This window comes from Calidris pugnax, unplaced genomic scaffold (assembly GCF_001431845.1).
Source record: "Calidris pugnax isolate Ruff unplaced genomic scaffold, ASM143184v1 scaffold24, whole genome shotgun sequence".
Classification (NCBI taxonomy): Eukaryota; Metazoa; Chordata; class Aves; order Charadriiformes; family Scolopacidae; genus Calidris; species Calidris pugnax.
The window spans coordinates 10838629-10853932 of NW_015090922.1; the positions used below are offsets into that span (position 1 = coordinate 10838629).

Sequence of the window (15304 nt, forward strand, 5' to 3'; positions counted from 1 at the left end):
CGGGGTCACACCAGCTGCAGAGACACAGCCTGCCAGGAGAAATGGTGCTGTGGTGAGGGCGCCTGGAAAGGGCTGAGCTCAGGACCCAGAGGAGACGGATTTGCACGGCCTGCAAAGAGCCAACAGCCAAACCACCCGCAGGGAGCGAGACCTTCCAGCGCCAACATGAAGGAAGCCCCTGAAAATGTCTCTCTGGACGGTGCCGGCTGGAGCCAGGTTAGTGAGACCTGCGGGGAGCGGGGAGGGAGCCTCTGGGCTCAGCCGTCCCACAGCTCCAGCGCCTGGCCGGGAGCGGGGAGAGGCGGGTGGCCAGCGTGGTGACCAGGCTTCCACAGGCAGCGAGCCCGTGTCTCCTCCACCTCCGAAACAGGGAGCTGAAAGAGTCCTCACCCCCAACAGGAGCACAGTGGGGATGAGACCGGGTGCCACCTAAGCTGTGCTGTGGTGGGGCTGAGAGAGGGCATCTTCAAATACGTGGATGGAGCAGAAGGTCTCTGAGCATGGCTTGGAGTGGCTTTCTTAGGACATGCCTTTGGGCTGTAAAACCGGCTCCCCACATTTTCTGGGGACCACCTGCTTTTTGCAAAATTAAGTTCAACGGGAGTGAGAGCCCAGAGTGCTTTAGCAGTGGGGGGAGCTTGGAGGGCTTTAACATGGCTTTTCAGGCTGCTTGGTGTCATGCTGCTTTCCGCTGTACATTGAGACTGAAAAGATTATATTAGCCTCGTTTGCTGTGAGGGTAGGAGGTGCACAGAACGGCTGTGGTCACCATCTGCCAAGATACCACAGGCAGGGACAGGGTCTGCGAGACAGGGAAGAGGTACGTTTGCCTTGGCTAGGAAATGAGTCTGACTCGGAGAAAAGGCTCAAGGCTCTGGGAGAGATACGGCTGTCTGGAGTAAAAACTATAGGCTTGCACACAAAATTAAACTCAGAGCCAGAAAGCTGCCTCAGCAAAGACTTCTTAATTGCAGTTAGATGCAAAGGTTAATGAAGCCACATAGAGACTCTATTATTTCAACTCGTATCTCAGAACACCAAGTTCCAGTTGACAGACTGTGAATTTAAAAGATGAAAGAGGGGAAACAGACTGTACTTGTGGTCATACGCCTTCTTGTTCATAAAGCCTCTAAGTTAATGAGTCTCTGTGGAATTCAATATCTGTCATACTCCCAGTGAACCTTAATTTTTAGCTGCCATAACTTATGAATTTCAGTATGGACCATTTTGATCCAGTAGACTAATGTTGCAGAAGCATTACATTTTTTCCTCAAAACCAGAAATAAGAGTCCAATCTCTTTATGGTGGCATGAAATTTGTCTCCATCTTGAAAGTGATCCCATTCAAACTGAAAGCAAACAGAAGAGCATAGCACAGCATGTTTGGCCCTCACACATGCTGCCAGAACAAAGTACGTTTCACACAGATTAACAGATAACTCATTTCAGCCCTTCAGACTTCTGCACTACAGTAACTTATCAACAATACTGTTCCATCCCATAAAATATACTTCCCTTTCTGCTTTGCCTTTTCTGTATTCAAATTTTAACAACACTATAAGTATTGTAATTGACTATTCTAACTAACCTAATAACTCTTCCAGACCAAGGCCCAGGACAGTATTTTTTGCTCTGAAGAAGATAACAGTTTGTATTTCACATACAGTGGAAAATCAAATGTTCTCGAGGTCAAAGAACTCAACTACCAGGTAAAAGTTGTACTTTATATCTTCTCTTCAGCAGGGAGGATATCCACCAATATCTGTTTCTATATTCAAGTCATTTTAAAAGCTGAACAAAGTTGAAGTTCACAACACTAATTCACATGACCGTTGCACAGTCAAATACACAGAGGTTTTGTAAGGAGAATCGTGCCCTTGGCTGCAATATTGACAGCAGGCTAGACTCTCCATTGTAAATATATCTAGTAAATCTAGAGGATAAGACAGGAAAAGAGGTCTGTTTCTAGGCTTTGTTTTTTCTCAGTCTTGACAAAAAATATTCCTCTGAGGGCTGAGGCAGAGGGACTTTCTGTCCAGCTAGGGATGTTGGGAGCCCTTGCTGGCAAGAATAAGCATGTGGAAGGAGAAAAGGAGAGGATGACAAACACAAGGAGGATTTCAGGGACCCAGTGAAATTTTTCATCTCTCTTAGTGCCACCATGGCACCTGAAGTAGACTTCACAATTTTCAGTTTTGAGTAATTTAAAATTGTATATAAAAATTTTTAAAAATTAAAGTTTACAACAGCAAGAAATTACTAAATTAACAGAGGACAGAGATAGCTTTAGTGTTTAATAGGAATAAGCAGCAAAGTACGGGAACCATACTTGGCTGGAAAAGAACTTTCTTCCATGTATTTATGAAGATTAACAATATTATTTTAACATATTCTGTGCTTGTAACATCATAACTTCAAAGATATTTATTGCTAGATTGTTTATTGTTGGAATTGAAGGGACTTGTTTCTTCCTTTGTTAGGTTAACATGGCATCCCAGATTCCCTGGTATGAAAGCCTTGCACAGATGAAAATGCCATGGACCTGGAAATCGGATCCCCGTTCTCGTGTGTCAATAATTCAGAATCTGAATTTAAAAGTTCAAAGTGGTCAGATGCTAGCTATCATAGGAAGCACTGGTAAGAGCAACCTAATTTCATGATTTGTCCAACTCTTAGCTAAAACATACACAGCCAAGAAAATACTCTGCAGTCTTTTGAAAGGCAAAATCTAATTGAGAAACAACTATTCGAAATGTGCCACTTAAATACAATCTTTAGAATGTATGAGGAAACAAAGAATGATACTGGGGGAGAAATTAGAATTTATTTTCAAAACCAATTCTGTTATGACTTGTACATATTTGCTGTTTGTTTCCTGAGGTGTAGTGGGGTATTTTTCTAACTATGGTCTGCAATCCCAGTTCTGCTGGACATGAATCAGCTTCATGGCTGAGATTCAAAACAGGCCAGTTGCAGACTTTACCCAGTAACACAGCAGACAAATAAGGCCAGACCCCATAAGAAAGATCAGTGGCAACTTGCATAGCCATAAGCAGGAAAACCCTTCAGATTGAAGCAATTCTAACAGGATAAAATATGGCATTTGGATTAATTAAGAGAAACTTACGGAGAAGATAGTTCCTCTTCTGTTTGGCTTTAAAATGGGTCGCTCTTTTCTTATGTCTTATTTTTTCCCTTTCATTTTCTGGTGGCACTGGTTTAATCTTCTTCAGGGTGAGGCTTACTAATGGAGAGATGGCCTTTACCCCATGTGGTTAGTTGAGTCATCTGGGGGGACAAGAAGGAGACACGTGACCTGTTAAACTGAAGTAAAAAGTACCCATACTTTGGAGGTAAAACCCCCCCATGCTGAGTCTCCACTAGGCTCTTACATCAGGGTAGCTCAGTGATTCAGTGAAGATGTTCTCTCTCACAGGCAAGGCATATTTACCAAAGAAGTTTTAACTTTATTTCTAAAAAAGAGGTTTTTCTTCACCATTTCCATGGGAATTTTTCCTTGGCACATATCCTAAATGCAACTGAAGTTGTACTTTAGAGATTCTCCTGATAATAAAAGGAAAAGCTTCTGATGAAATAGCATATTGAGTTATAGATATAGCACCTTTGTAAGGTAACATACACTGAGCACAAACCCCTTTGAGCAAACTAGTCAAACTATTTTTAAAAGCTGTTTATCATCTATTTCATCAAATGCCTTAGTAAAATGGATTAAACTGCTGATGGGTTTCACATTGTCAATGGCAATCAATATGTCACTCTTAAATAGAGCAATACGTGGTTTACAGATGGATGGGTTTCTTTTTAAAATGTATATATTAAGAAACAAGTGTGGAGTTAATCTTTCAACAGGGAGACTGGAAATAAGTGACATCTAATCATAATAAGAGAGCTCTGTGTGTTTACATACAGTATCATACAGCAAAAAGGAAAAAATCATTTGCTATTTAATTCCAAATCAGGTTTTGTTTTCATTGTTTCACTTTTCTTACCTCTGAGCATGAGCCAGCTTTTCTTAATTATTTCAATGACTTTTTGTCTTATTTAAGTCATAATAATTTTTATTTCAATCATGATTTAGATTCTTATTGTGTGCATAATCATTCAGCACCTTAGTCATTCAGCCGTTCCAGCTGCCGTTTCTGAATTCACAATTCCCTCCACGGAGCAAGCTCTTGCGGAGGGTTTAGGTGCCAGCCTTGCAGCCAGGCGCAGGGTACCACCCTTCACCTGTGTTCCAAAAGTGAAAGAGAGGTAACGAGAGGTCAAAGCGACCGTGCTTCTTGAGTTCATGGGCTTATCCTCAACGCCCAACTACCCAATTCTGCTGAGAAATTACAAAGGTTAACAGCCACGTACTCTGTTCCAGAGCAGAGATATTTCCTGAACATGAGCTTGTAGTTGGTATTTTCTTTCAAGACCATTCTGCCTCTGTGGCTTTGGAAAAGCTTCGGGAAGGGCTGGGGAATAAGACATTTAAGACTGAAAGCTTCTATTCTTTGCCTATGACTAGATCACTTTTCAAAATGATTCCTTGGAAATTAATTTTCAATTTCTTTTTCCTAGCTGGTGGAAAGACATCCTTGCTTGACGTGATAACCTGCCGGGATCACGGAGGCAAAATCAAGTCTGGTCAAATCTTGATCAATAACAAACCCAGCACTCCACAGCTCGTTAAGAAATGCATAGCACACGTGCGGCAGGATGACCGACTGCTCCCCCACCTGACTGTCAGAGAAACACTATTGTTCGTTGCCAAACTGCGCCTTCCAAAGTTTTTTTCAGACTCGCAAAGGAAAAAAAGGGTAATTAAGCTGTTGGAAAAAATAAAGTTGTCAAAAATGTGTCTGACAGGAATTCTCCAAGAGATCCTGTGTGTTTGGAGTCAGAACAGCTAATCTGGCATTTTTTTATGTAGATTATGAATTATAAACCTTTTTCTTCTTTCAAGATAGAAACCAGCAATTGTTCCAAAGTTCATAAAAAATGACAATCTAGAGAAAGCATTAGAGAGGCTGAAAGAAAAACTAAATTGCTGATCGCTGAGCCTTTTTTAATGTTATCTCTAAAATCAAGAGTTGTTTTCAAGTGTCTCTTGATCAGATGGCACTGAAACATCCAGATGAATTTTAACTACATTAATCGTATTTTCAGCTTTATCTATGCACAAATCTGCAAATAAACCCCTGCTTTATGTCTGCTGCCCTTCGTATCCCCCCCAGGTAGAAGATGTCATAGCAGAACTTCGCTTGCGCCAGTGTGCAAACACAAGGGTAGGGAACGAGTACCTGCGTGGCGTTTCGGGAGGGGAGAGACGCAGAGTGAGCATCGGTGTGCAGCTGCTCTGGAACCCAGGTGAGCAAAACCCTCACACCTTCCCCTGTGCCCACTGTGGGAAATGGGGCAGGAAATGAATACAGGAGCTTTCAGGGAAGAGTCATACACCCAGCTGCCCATGGGGCACCTTGGGGAGTTCAAACTCAGGACACTTAACAGGCCTTGCATCACCCTCTGGCAGAGGTTGGCTCTCCATAGCAAGGTGCTGGTCTGTTTGCTTAAATTGAAATCAGTGCTGATCAGAGATAATAATGTAAATATTACAGTAATAATTCTGTAAACGGAGCAGTTCAGGAGCCAGCCCACTTCTGCTTCTATCACCTTTGCCAATGGAGCAGTAGCGACAGAGCCAGGAAAAGTCCCCCAGAAACCTTTACCCACCGGTCTCTAAAGCCATCATCACACAGACCACTGAAAGTTGCCTGAAGTCACCCTCCCAGCAGTGCTCTGCTTTGTGTATATCAGCATGAGGTTGGTTTTTTTCTGACCACATACCACAAGTTACTTTGGAAGGCTGCTGGCCTACAACAACATCTGGATTGTTTTCCTTTCCTCCAATTTACATGTGCAATGTTAACAGGGAAGGTCATTTTCTTGGCTGCAGGATCAGTCATTGTGGTCTTGTGCAACTCATTGACGTGGCTGGCTCATGCCGCAGGTGAACTAGAAATTTCCATCATCTTCAGCAGAAGCAAAACACGAGGGTAAATCCACAGTTCATTTTGCAGGATTGAATCCCCTATCTGTTCTTATACATATCAAAAGCACTCCTAATCTTGGCTGAGCCTCTCACTGAGCAAGATTTCCCATCAGCTCTTCTACTAGGAAATGGAGCTGAGAATTCTTTGCTTGCATAAAGCTATATTTTTGCAATTACTGGGAAAGCAGAAGTCTTTTTTTGTAAGAAGTGATGCCCAGGAATAGATATACTGGTACTGAAGAAAAAACGTAGTTAGTTCTGGGAAAAAGTAAGTAAAACTTTCTTTACATTTCAAACATGTTATACCCCTCAGCACAGAAACCATGTCTGTGTGCAGACATTGCCTTGTGCTGATTGAGGCTATAAAGTTCTGTAACAACACAAACACTGCAAAGTAATAAACACTTTCAAGTTTGTAACAATCAATCAACTGCAAAGCAAACATACCTATCTTCATTTATATGTGCAAATAGGTGGGAAATACAGCACAGGCTGGGAGGAGGAGGAGCTATCTGAATTAATACTGTGCATTTACACATTAATAATGCATGAGGTTTAAATATTTAGGCTAAAATATCCTTTCAGTAAGCGGGATACAAAACTAGTACAACTGTATTAATTAATATTCACATACCTGATATGTGCACAGGCAGTGCAAAACTGCAGAGAAGAATGTAAATTTAATAAGGAACTTAAATCTGCATAGCAATGAAAAGTAATTTAAAAAAAATATATCTTGTTTCCAGTGGGAGCAAGATAAGATTTAAAATAATTGTTCTTGGTCATCATGTTCAGTAAGAGATAGGGGAAGAAATTTCCATTGTTGAATATTATGTGATGCTGGTATGAAATATACTCGGTACTTTAAAAAAAAAAGGAATATATCAGTGAGATTTCATGCACTAGTACCATTTCGCTTAGAACATATTTTTCAAATCAAACACGCTGCTTTCCACAGCTAAACTTATTGTCTTTGGCAGGAATACTCATACTTGATGAACCCACATCTGGACTGGACAGTTTTACTGCACATAACCTTGTGATAACATTATCCAGACTGGCCAGAGGAAACAGATTAGTTCTTCTTTCACTTCATCAGCCCCGCTCAGATATCTTCCAACTGTTTGATTTAGTTCTTCTGATGACTTCTGGAGTCACTGTCTATTCTGGAACAGCTAGAGACATGGTCCAGTACTTCACAGAACTAGGCTATCCCTGCCCAAGGTACAGCAATCCTGCAGATTTCTATGGTTAGTATCAAGTACTGTCATAAAAAAAGGTTACTGGAAATCATTTGCTTTTGTAAGTGTATCAGCTAACATAGGTTTTTATTGACCATAACTGTCTTAGAAATGCCTTATAACTGACTCAAATCAATACTGTTCAGGTTTAAATATGATCCTTATTTGTCAGTAGAGGAAACGTAACAAAAACAAGAGGTACGGACAAAATCAATTTTCAATAATCCTTCTTCTGACCCTACCAGGTGTAGCAACTCTTCCACATGTTTAGCGCACTTATTCCCATGCTTTAGCTGGTTGAAACTTTTACCCACACTGAGAAAGACATGGTTGAACTCATCAATTGCTTTCTGTAGCCAGTTCTCTGACTTCTGAACCAAGAAATGTGGGAAACGAGTTTCCCAGGGTGAGAAATAATACACACCTGGAACAGCAAATGGGAAAGAGGAGCGCTGCCCAACAGCACTCCATGGAGCGCTGGGAAGAGAAGGGAGAAAAACCAAACTCAGAACAGCAATCCTTTTATTGTTCTTCTCAAAGAAATTTAACTACGTGGTTCCAAATCCATTCCTCTTCTGGTTTTGCAATGTGCAAAGGGAATCTGGCCCTGTTAATCTAACAGCAGTAGTCTCTTACCAGAGAGGTTGGTTCAGTTCCAGCCCTTCAGTCTTTGCTCTCAAGTTGGCTGGGAAACCTTGTGCAGCCATCAGCCTCGGTGCTCCGGAGTAACCTCTTGGGCTGTGCCGATGTGGCAGGTGGTGTCAGCTCCTATTAGCTGAGCAGAGATAAACAGAAGTGAACCTCAGTGTCAAGCCCTGCAAGAAGACCTTTACCACCGCCACGGTTCAGAGCAGCCCTTCTCAGCCAAGCACAGCCTTGAAGAAGGCTTTCAGCACCTCCGTATGGGAAGGGAGAATGTGAGGCAGTCCTGGGGAAACTCAAGCTACAGCCTGTAGTTAGAGAGACAAACCCCTACGACAGGGGTGAGAAGGGGAGCTGGAAGATCATTTAGCAGCAATGCACAGAGTCAGTACCCATAGAAAGAGAAGAGAAATATGGGCAGCAGGAAGGTGGAAATGGGACAGGATGGTAGAGGATGCCACAGGAAGAAGGAGCACCTGATGGAAACGCACAAATGCTGGCTGTGTGTCAGACAGAGAAACAGAAGACCATGGCAGAAGGAGGGACGGCGATGGGTAGGGCAGGTGGCAACTCGTTTCTTCTTTCATGAACTTCTGCTGATGAGAGTCTGAACAGAGATGATCAGCCTAACATAAGGAGTGCAGCGATAGTTCTCTCAGCAAGATCGGCAAAACATTGGGTATTGCCACACTACACTGAAAGTCATCATTGGAAAATACCAGTAACAATTTAGATTTTAAAAAATAGATTTGTTAAATAAAAGAACTAAGGCAACTATTGTTGCTGGTACTACACTGTCCTTGGATAATGTTCTTCATGGGCTTTCTCAATATCAGGTAAAGTTTATGGCACCTCTTTAAGATACAAAAGAAGACGATAGTTATCATTTTGCAGATAGAAAAAAACCATGTGATTTAAGTCAAGGCCACAGAACAGATTGTAAATGCCTACATGCCAGGAAGGAAATTCAAACTGTTTATTCTCAGCACCTCTCTCAAGCCACTGTTAAATTTAGAAAAATCTAAAATAGTAGTTTACAATATTACAAAAATCAATTATTAAATAATTAAATCTCTCAGTGATTTGTTGAATGACTAAGTAAGAAACATCTGCCAAGACAAAATATACATTAACAATCTGTTCTTCTCTAATTACCTAAAGTAATTGATAAAGTTTTAACCATTGTAGCTTAATGCATACACACAGAGGTTGTACTGTCTCTTTGTGATGAAATCTCTGATTCTAAGCACATCATAAAGTTATCACACCTGTAGCATATGGACTCATGTCAAATAATGTCTTGCAGTTGATTTGACTAGTATCGATAAACAGACAACAGAAAAGGAGATGGAAAGCCAAAAAAGAGCAAATACTCTTGCCAACCTGTTCCTAGAAAAAGTCAAAGATTTTGATGACTTCTTATGGAAAGTAACTGAAGATGACAAGGTTGCAACCACATTCAGCAAGCAAAGGTAAAGAGAAGCGTGTCGTACAGCAGATCTGGAATAACAGCTACAGCCTGCGCTAATTTCAATTTTTTCTCTCTTTTTTCTTTTGGGCAGGTCCCATTTAAAGTCAGAAGAGGCTATCAACATGCCTCACCATTCCAGTGACCAGTTACCAGGAGTCTTAAAGCAGTTCACTATATTATTAAGGTAACTTATCTCCAGCTTAACCAGTAATATATTGTCTCCAGCTTAAACAGTTATGTACTTAAAGCATAAGAAAGAAGGATATAATGACAATTGAGTGCATGGTGCCAGTGCACACCTCATGCTAGGCCTGAACAAGCCATAGAGCAGAGGTGTTGCTCTATGGGCTCACCCCAGCCCCATGAGCAGGACAGCAGCCAGATGTCAGCATGGCCCCCACCTTTCTGCCCCAGGGCTCCTTCCACACACAGTCACCTCAGGCTCACATCACTGGGAGCCCATAGCCTTAAGGAACAGCACAAACCTCCAGGCTCAGGAACCTGCATCCCAGTTTTGGGTACTGCTATCCTGATCTCCATGCTGAAGCCTGGGGACTCAACTGTCAGCAAGCCCAGGCAGCCTCATGGTAGGCTCAGGCATTGCCATCGTCACACTTCTGCCTCAGATTTGAAGCCAGCAGTCTTCACTGATTACAGCCAGGCACCCATGATTACACCCATAGTTGGGTCTCATGCCTGGGTACTCAAAAGAAACACAATCAACTGGTTTAAAACATGTAGAACATCAGCACCAGTATCAGCTGGTGTTAGCCTATGCTACAGGTCCTTAACGAAGAGACTTCTAAACCAGAAGTAATTGCTTCTGTGTCTCCAAAATCAGGCCGTCCCACCCACATTGCCTTCCTTCAAGCTTTCAGCATTTCAGACCTGAAATACTAGGCAGCTACAGAAGCTCAATAGCTTTGGTTAGGTAAAGTCCTTTACAGGACCAGACAGCCCAACTCCTGTCCTACTCAAAGTCAGCAGGTTCCACCAAATTATTTTAGCAGAGCATTTGAGGCGACGTATCTGAATGTAAGTGGCATTAGTAAGTACTATACCTTATGGTCAATGTTGCTGTTTTCCTAGTCGTCAAGTCTCCAATGACTTCAGAGATCTTTCAACGTTATTAATCCATGGATTTGAGGCCCTTCTCATGTCATTATTAATTGGATTTTTGTACTATGGCCATGAGAAATCCGGACTCTCTATTCGTGACACAACAGCACTGTTGTACATGATAGGTGCACTAATCCCATTCACAGTGATTTTGGATGTTATTGCCAAATGTAAGTGTCAGTTTTCTTGTGAATGTTCTAAGCAATCAAAATCAGAAAATTCCTAAATCAATGAAAAATTATACTTATTAATGTGACCCTAGAATGAAAGCAACCTGTTTGTTCCTACCCTGCAGGTCATTCGGAAAGAGCTATGCTTTATCATGACTTGGAAGACGGAATGTACTCTGTTAGCCCATACTTCTTTGCTAAGGTAATCGGTTTTGTTGCCAGGAAATACAAACAGCTGCCTTTAACATTGAAAACCACAAACAAACCAAAGCTTTCTTGTATAAATGATCACATTCATATCAGACTTTGTTCTTTTGTGTCTGCCAGCTAAGGCTATCGTTCCTGACTCCTTGGCGTTAATGGATTAAACCTCACACTACTTTAGATCTGTTGCCATAAGTCATGGCTGAGATCCCACCCACAGAAAAGCCAAATAAGAATCTTTCGCTGGACTGTTTGGCCAAAATTTGAGAAATCTCAAACTCAAATTTAAGGGTTTAGACAGTTTTACGTACCTGCGTATTTCATTTGCTGGAGCATCTTTGAAAGCTTGATTACACGTCTTGATCTGTAAAACAAAATATTCTTATTAAATGCCAAAATCAAGGGTAAAACAGAAATGACAAAACACCAACTGTGACATTTTCAGTAGCGGTTTGCACCTTTACTGGCCAGAGACAAACAATTGTATTAAGTGCATCAAAAGCCAGAATTTCTAGAAATAAATTTAGAACTTTTAAAATGTCATCCTCTTTTCCACCAAGGGTTTAGAATCATCTCTTCTTTGTGATGTTGCCACTGTTAGAGGAGCTCTGCCTGCCTTGGCATCTGTAATTTAGGTTTCCATTTCTGCACAAGATTTTAAATGCTTATTAGTGGTTGCCAGAGAAAAATATTCTTTGCATTATGTCACAAAGATTGCACATTATTCATAGAGAAATCGATGTAATTTGTTGCAACCTTAGTATTAGAGGATAGTAGCAATCCTCTTTAGAAGAAATAATCATAATACTCTCTATATGTATCTTTAGATATTTGAGACAATCCTAAACATGTTTTTGTTTTACAATGAGTTAAAGAGTTATGAACCGGAATGCTTTTGGGACAAAGTAGGGAAGTGACCAACAGCCAAATCTGTCTCAAATTTGATCTCACATTGGATTCAACCAAATTTGGACAAAACATATATTTTCCAAGAGTCAGTAACAGTATTGCTGCTATCAAGCACACCGGTTCTCAGGGAGAGCGTCTTAAATTCTTAGAAGCTGCCAAACTGTAATAAAACAAGACATCTAATCTGTAACAAGAATCCTCTCAATTTAACAATTAGCTACAGGAATTGTCACAACTGGAGGAAAAATTAGTGTGGATTTCAGTTTCTGTTGCGGATTGTTTTTGCATGTCACTGACAACACCTAACAGGGAGATGATTACATTCTAAGGGAGTATTTCCTGTAGCTTTTATAAACAGTCCATAAGTACATTAAGGTGTATCTCAGGTGTTTTTGTAGTTATAATTTAACTTATTCTCTTCTTTTTTTTTTTTTTTTTTTTCCCTTCCTGAACAGATTTTGGGGGAGCTCCCAGAACACTGCGCTTTTGTTATCATTTATGGGGTTCCCATCTACTGGCTGGCAAACCTCATTCCTGAGCCAGAGCATTTCCTGCTGAACTTCCTCTCGGTGTGGCTGGCCGTGTACAGTGCCCGCGCCATGGCACTTTGGGTGGCAGCGCTGCTGCCCACACTACAGCTCTCAGCCTTCTTCGGCAACGTCCTTTTCACCTCCTTCTACCTGAGCGGCGGTTTTGTGATAAGCTTGGAAAACCTCTGGACAGGTAAGACAGGGCTCCCACCATCCCTCCTGACTGGAACATCGGTGGTTTCCATCAGCAACTGGCTGTCGTGAGGCTGAACGAGTCCCGTGCAGGAAAAGTCAGCTTTACTCCTACCTTTGCAATTATCTTCCTGGGCAGTGATGGTGGAGTCAGGCCGTTAATTTGACATCAGTGTCTCCATCTGAAAATGAGGTAACAACAAGTTTGGTCAAAAAAAGCACTGGTGAAAGGCTCGATTCTTACATGAGTGCTAAATTTTTCAGTAGAAAGAATTATATCCAGTACATGAAGATTGAGCTCCAGTGAGACTTAGTTGACAGTGGAGTTTGATGGATATGGATATTAGCTCTCTCCTAATTTTCCATCTCTACATAATAATGTAAAATTTAGCTGCCATTTTTTCCAATAATAAACTGTCATATGTTTAAAGCATCTCATCACAAAATTAGACAAACCTGCTGTATTTGGCAGCAACACAGCAGTTTTTGAGGTCTCAAGTAAGTTTTGTGTACGTATATCAATTTCTTTCTTTCTGCTGTTTTTTTCCAGTTCCATTTTGGGTTTCTAAAATCTCTTTTCTCAGATGGAATTTTCAAGGCATGATGCAAATTCAGTTCACTGACCACACATATGAAATGACTGTGGGAAATATTACATTTCACGTACCGGGGAAACTTGTAAGTCACCAATAAAAATTCTTACGAACATTTGGTAACTAGTTAGAGTGCTATTTATATGCCCGTTGTATTTAACTAGATGATGTAGGCCTCAGATTTGGCAAGCACTAAATCAAGGCATGAAGTCATGTTACACTTGGTATATTTTAAATTTGCCCTTACAGCAGTCACTCCTTTTATCATCTTATTAGTGGAAAAGGAGGAAAAGAAAAGAAAAAGGAGAATAAAGGGCAGCTATTTTCTACACAAGCCTCAACTACGTGCTTGCTGAAATTGTTCAGCAGCCGAACGGTGTTCCTCTGAAACACCGCAGCCCCCAGATAGAGCACAGCAGTAACCAGCTGTCAAACCACTCTAGAAAGTCACATCCAGCAGGAAACCGAGGGGGGAAAGGCGGCAGGGGCCAGGGAAGCTCACACCTCGAACACACGTCACACACCCAGCGTGAAATTTTTGTGTCTGTTCCTAATTTTGCGTTCTCCGTGGTTGCAGATCATTCACAGCCTGGACCTGGACTCCCATCCCCTCTACGTGAGCTACCTCGTCCTCCTCGGTATCGTTTGCAGCTTCCTGCTTTTATACTACTTATCGCTGAGGTTCATCAAGCAGAAATCACACCAAGACTGGTGACAGCAAACCCCGCAGAGGAGGCAGGGGGTTATACAGCCTCCCTTGCGAGAAGCCGGCCAAAGCCCAGGGGCTTGTTTTTTGGGTCGCCTCCTCGGCGGGTCCCTGCTGGGAGCGCTGGTGAGGTGGCCCCCATGGCCACAGGATGGCAGCAGAACTCCAGCAGTCGGAAAACATTGCTGTGCTCCTCCACAGAACCTGCAACAAACTGGGGGGCTTCAGCCTGGGGCTGGGTTTTTCGTTGTTTTGATTGTTTGGGGTTTTTTTTGTTTGTTTTGTTTGCTTGTTTGGTTTTGTGTTATTATTTGTTTGACATAGGGGTTTTATAGGTCACAAGATGCTTATGAGCTCTCCACACCCGGGAATGTTCTGAGCTACAGGCCGCTGGTTCAAAAGGGCGCATCCAGCTTTGTTAATAGCTGATGTTTCAGCCCATAATGTTTGAACGAGCAGTGATTCAGAGAGCTCTGAGAGAAGCGGGCTCAGCACACGGAAAACACTACTTTCTGTAGCACGTTAACATCCAGCACTCATTAGAACAGCGTAGAGGAAAGCAACACAGAAGGTTTCACTGGTGCTTCAGGGGAACGTGCAAGGAAGGAGAACACAACTGTTAACGGTGCTGTCTTGTTTCCACTTGCTCAGGTGTTTTAAGGCTTTGCCTTTGTGTTCCAGTTTGATGCTGTTGGTGCCCAAAACGGGCATTTTCTCCCTGTACAGATGATTTCTTGTAACAGATAATTTTATCTCACCTTCTTGGATTTATTCCTACATACCAACTGATTGTTACTAATCACATCTTTCTCCATGGCAATACAAATCACAGCAATTTGCCAATTTTGGTTCCAAAGATTCTCGGGTAGAAAGTATCAACTTGCCCCTCCAGTAATTAAAAATCTAACTGTGCAATCTATGAAATGCTTTTAATTGTGCAGCTAGTTATGCTCAGTCATAAGACGCAAATACTCAGAAAATTAGTAACAGTAAACAAATGGCTGGAATTCACTCACAGTCGGGGCAAATGCACGTGCAAATTAGGTGTAAGGTTGTTGCAAGCATTTTATCAGTTTAGCTTGCTTGAATTTAAATGCTTGGATGCACATCTCTGTGCTTGTATACAGAGACCCAAAACACATCATCTACTCCACTTTCATTTACAAGTTGCACACAGTGGAAAACTAGTGTAATCGGCTATAATGCTCCAGATAAAAAAATAAAAAAAAGATACAGATTTGTAAGAAATAAGACTGGAAGAATATCAATATTTTATTATTCTATTTGGCAATTAGGGCTGCCACATTACTTTCCACAGGCTCCACGTGGTAACAAATTCCCAGGCAGACCCTCGTCGAAAGATGTTAAGCAGCTCTGATAAAATAACAGCTTCAGCCCCCGGCAGCTGCAGGAATCCAAAACACTCCAAGGTTTTTCTAAGGTGAATTCTACCACTTCTGTCTGGTTCGGCTG

The 15304-nt window shown here is 41.7% G+C and overlaps 1 protein-coding gene across 1 annotated transcript; it reads left to right on the forward strand.

Moving 5' to 3' along the window:
* Positions 1-150: 150 nt before the first annotated feature.
* Positions 151-13840, forward strand: ABCG8 (ATP binding cassette subfamily G member 8). The gene is made up of 13 exons (XM_014950593.1): positions 151-216; positions 1604-1708; positions 2480-2636; positions 4584-4822; positions 5240-5372; positions 7035-7304; positions 9244-9409; positions 9500-9592; positions 10498-10697; positions 10823-10899; positions 12266-12533; positions 13083-13210; positions 13703-13840. The coding sequence occupies exons 1-13, from the start codon at positions 166-168 to the stop codon at positions 13838-13840; spliced, it is 2025 nt and encodes a 674-aa protein (XP_014806079.1). The 5' UTR covers positions 151-165.
* Positions 13841-15304: the final 1464 nt, after the last annotated feature.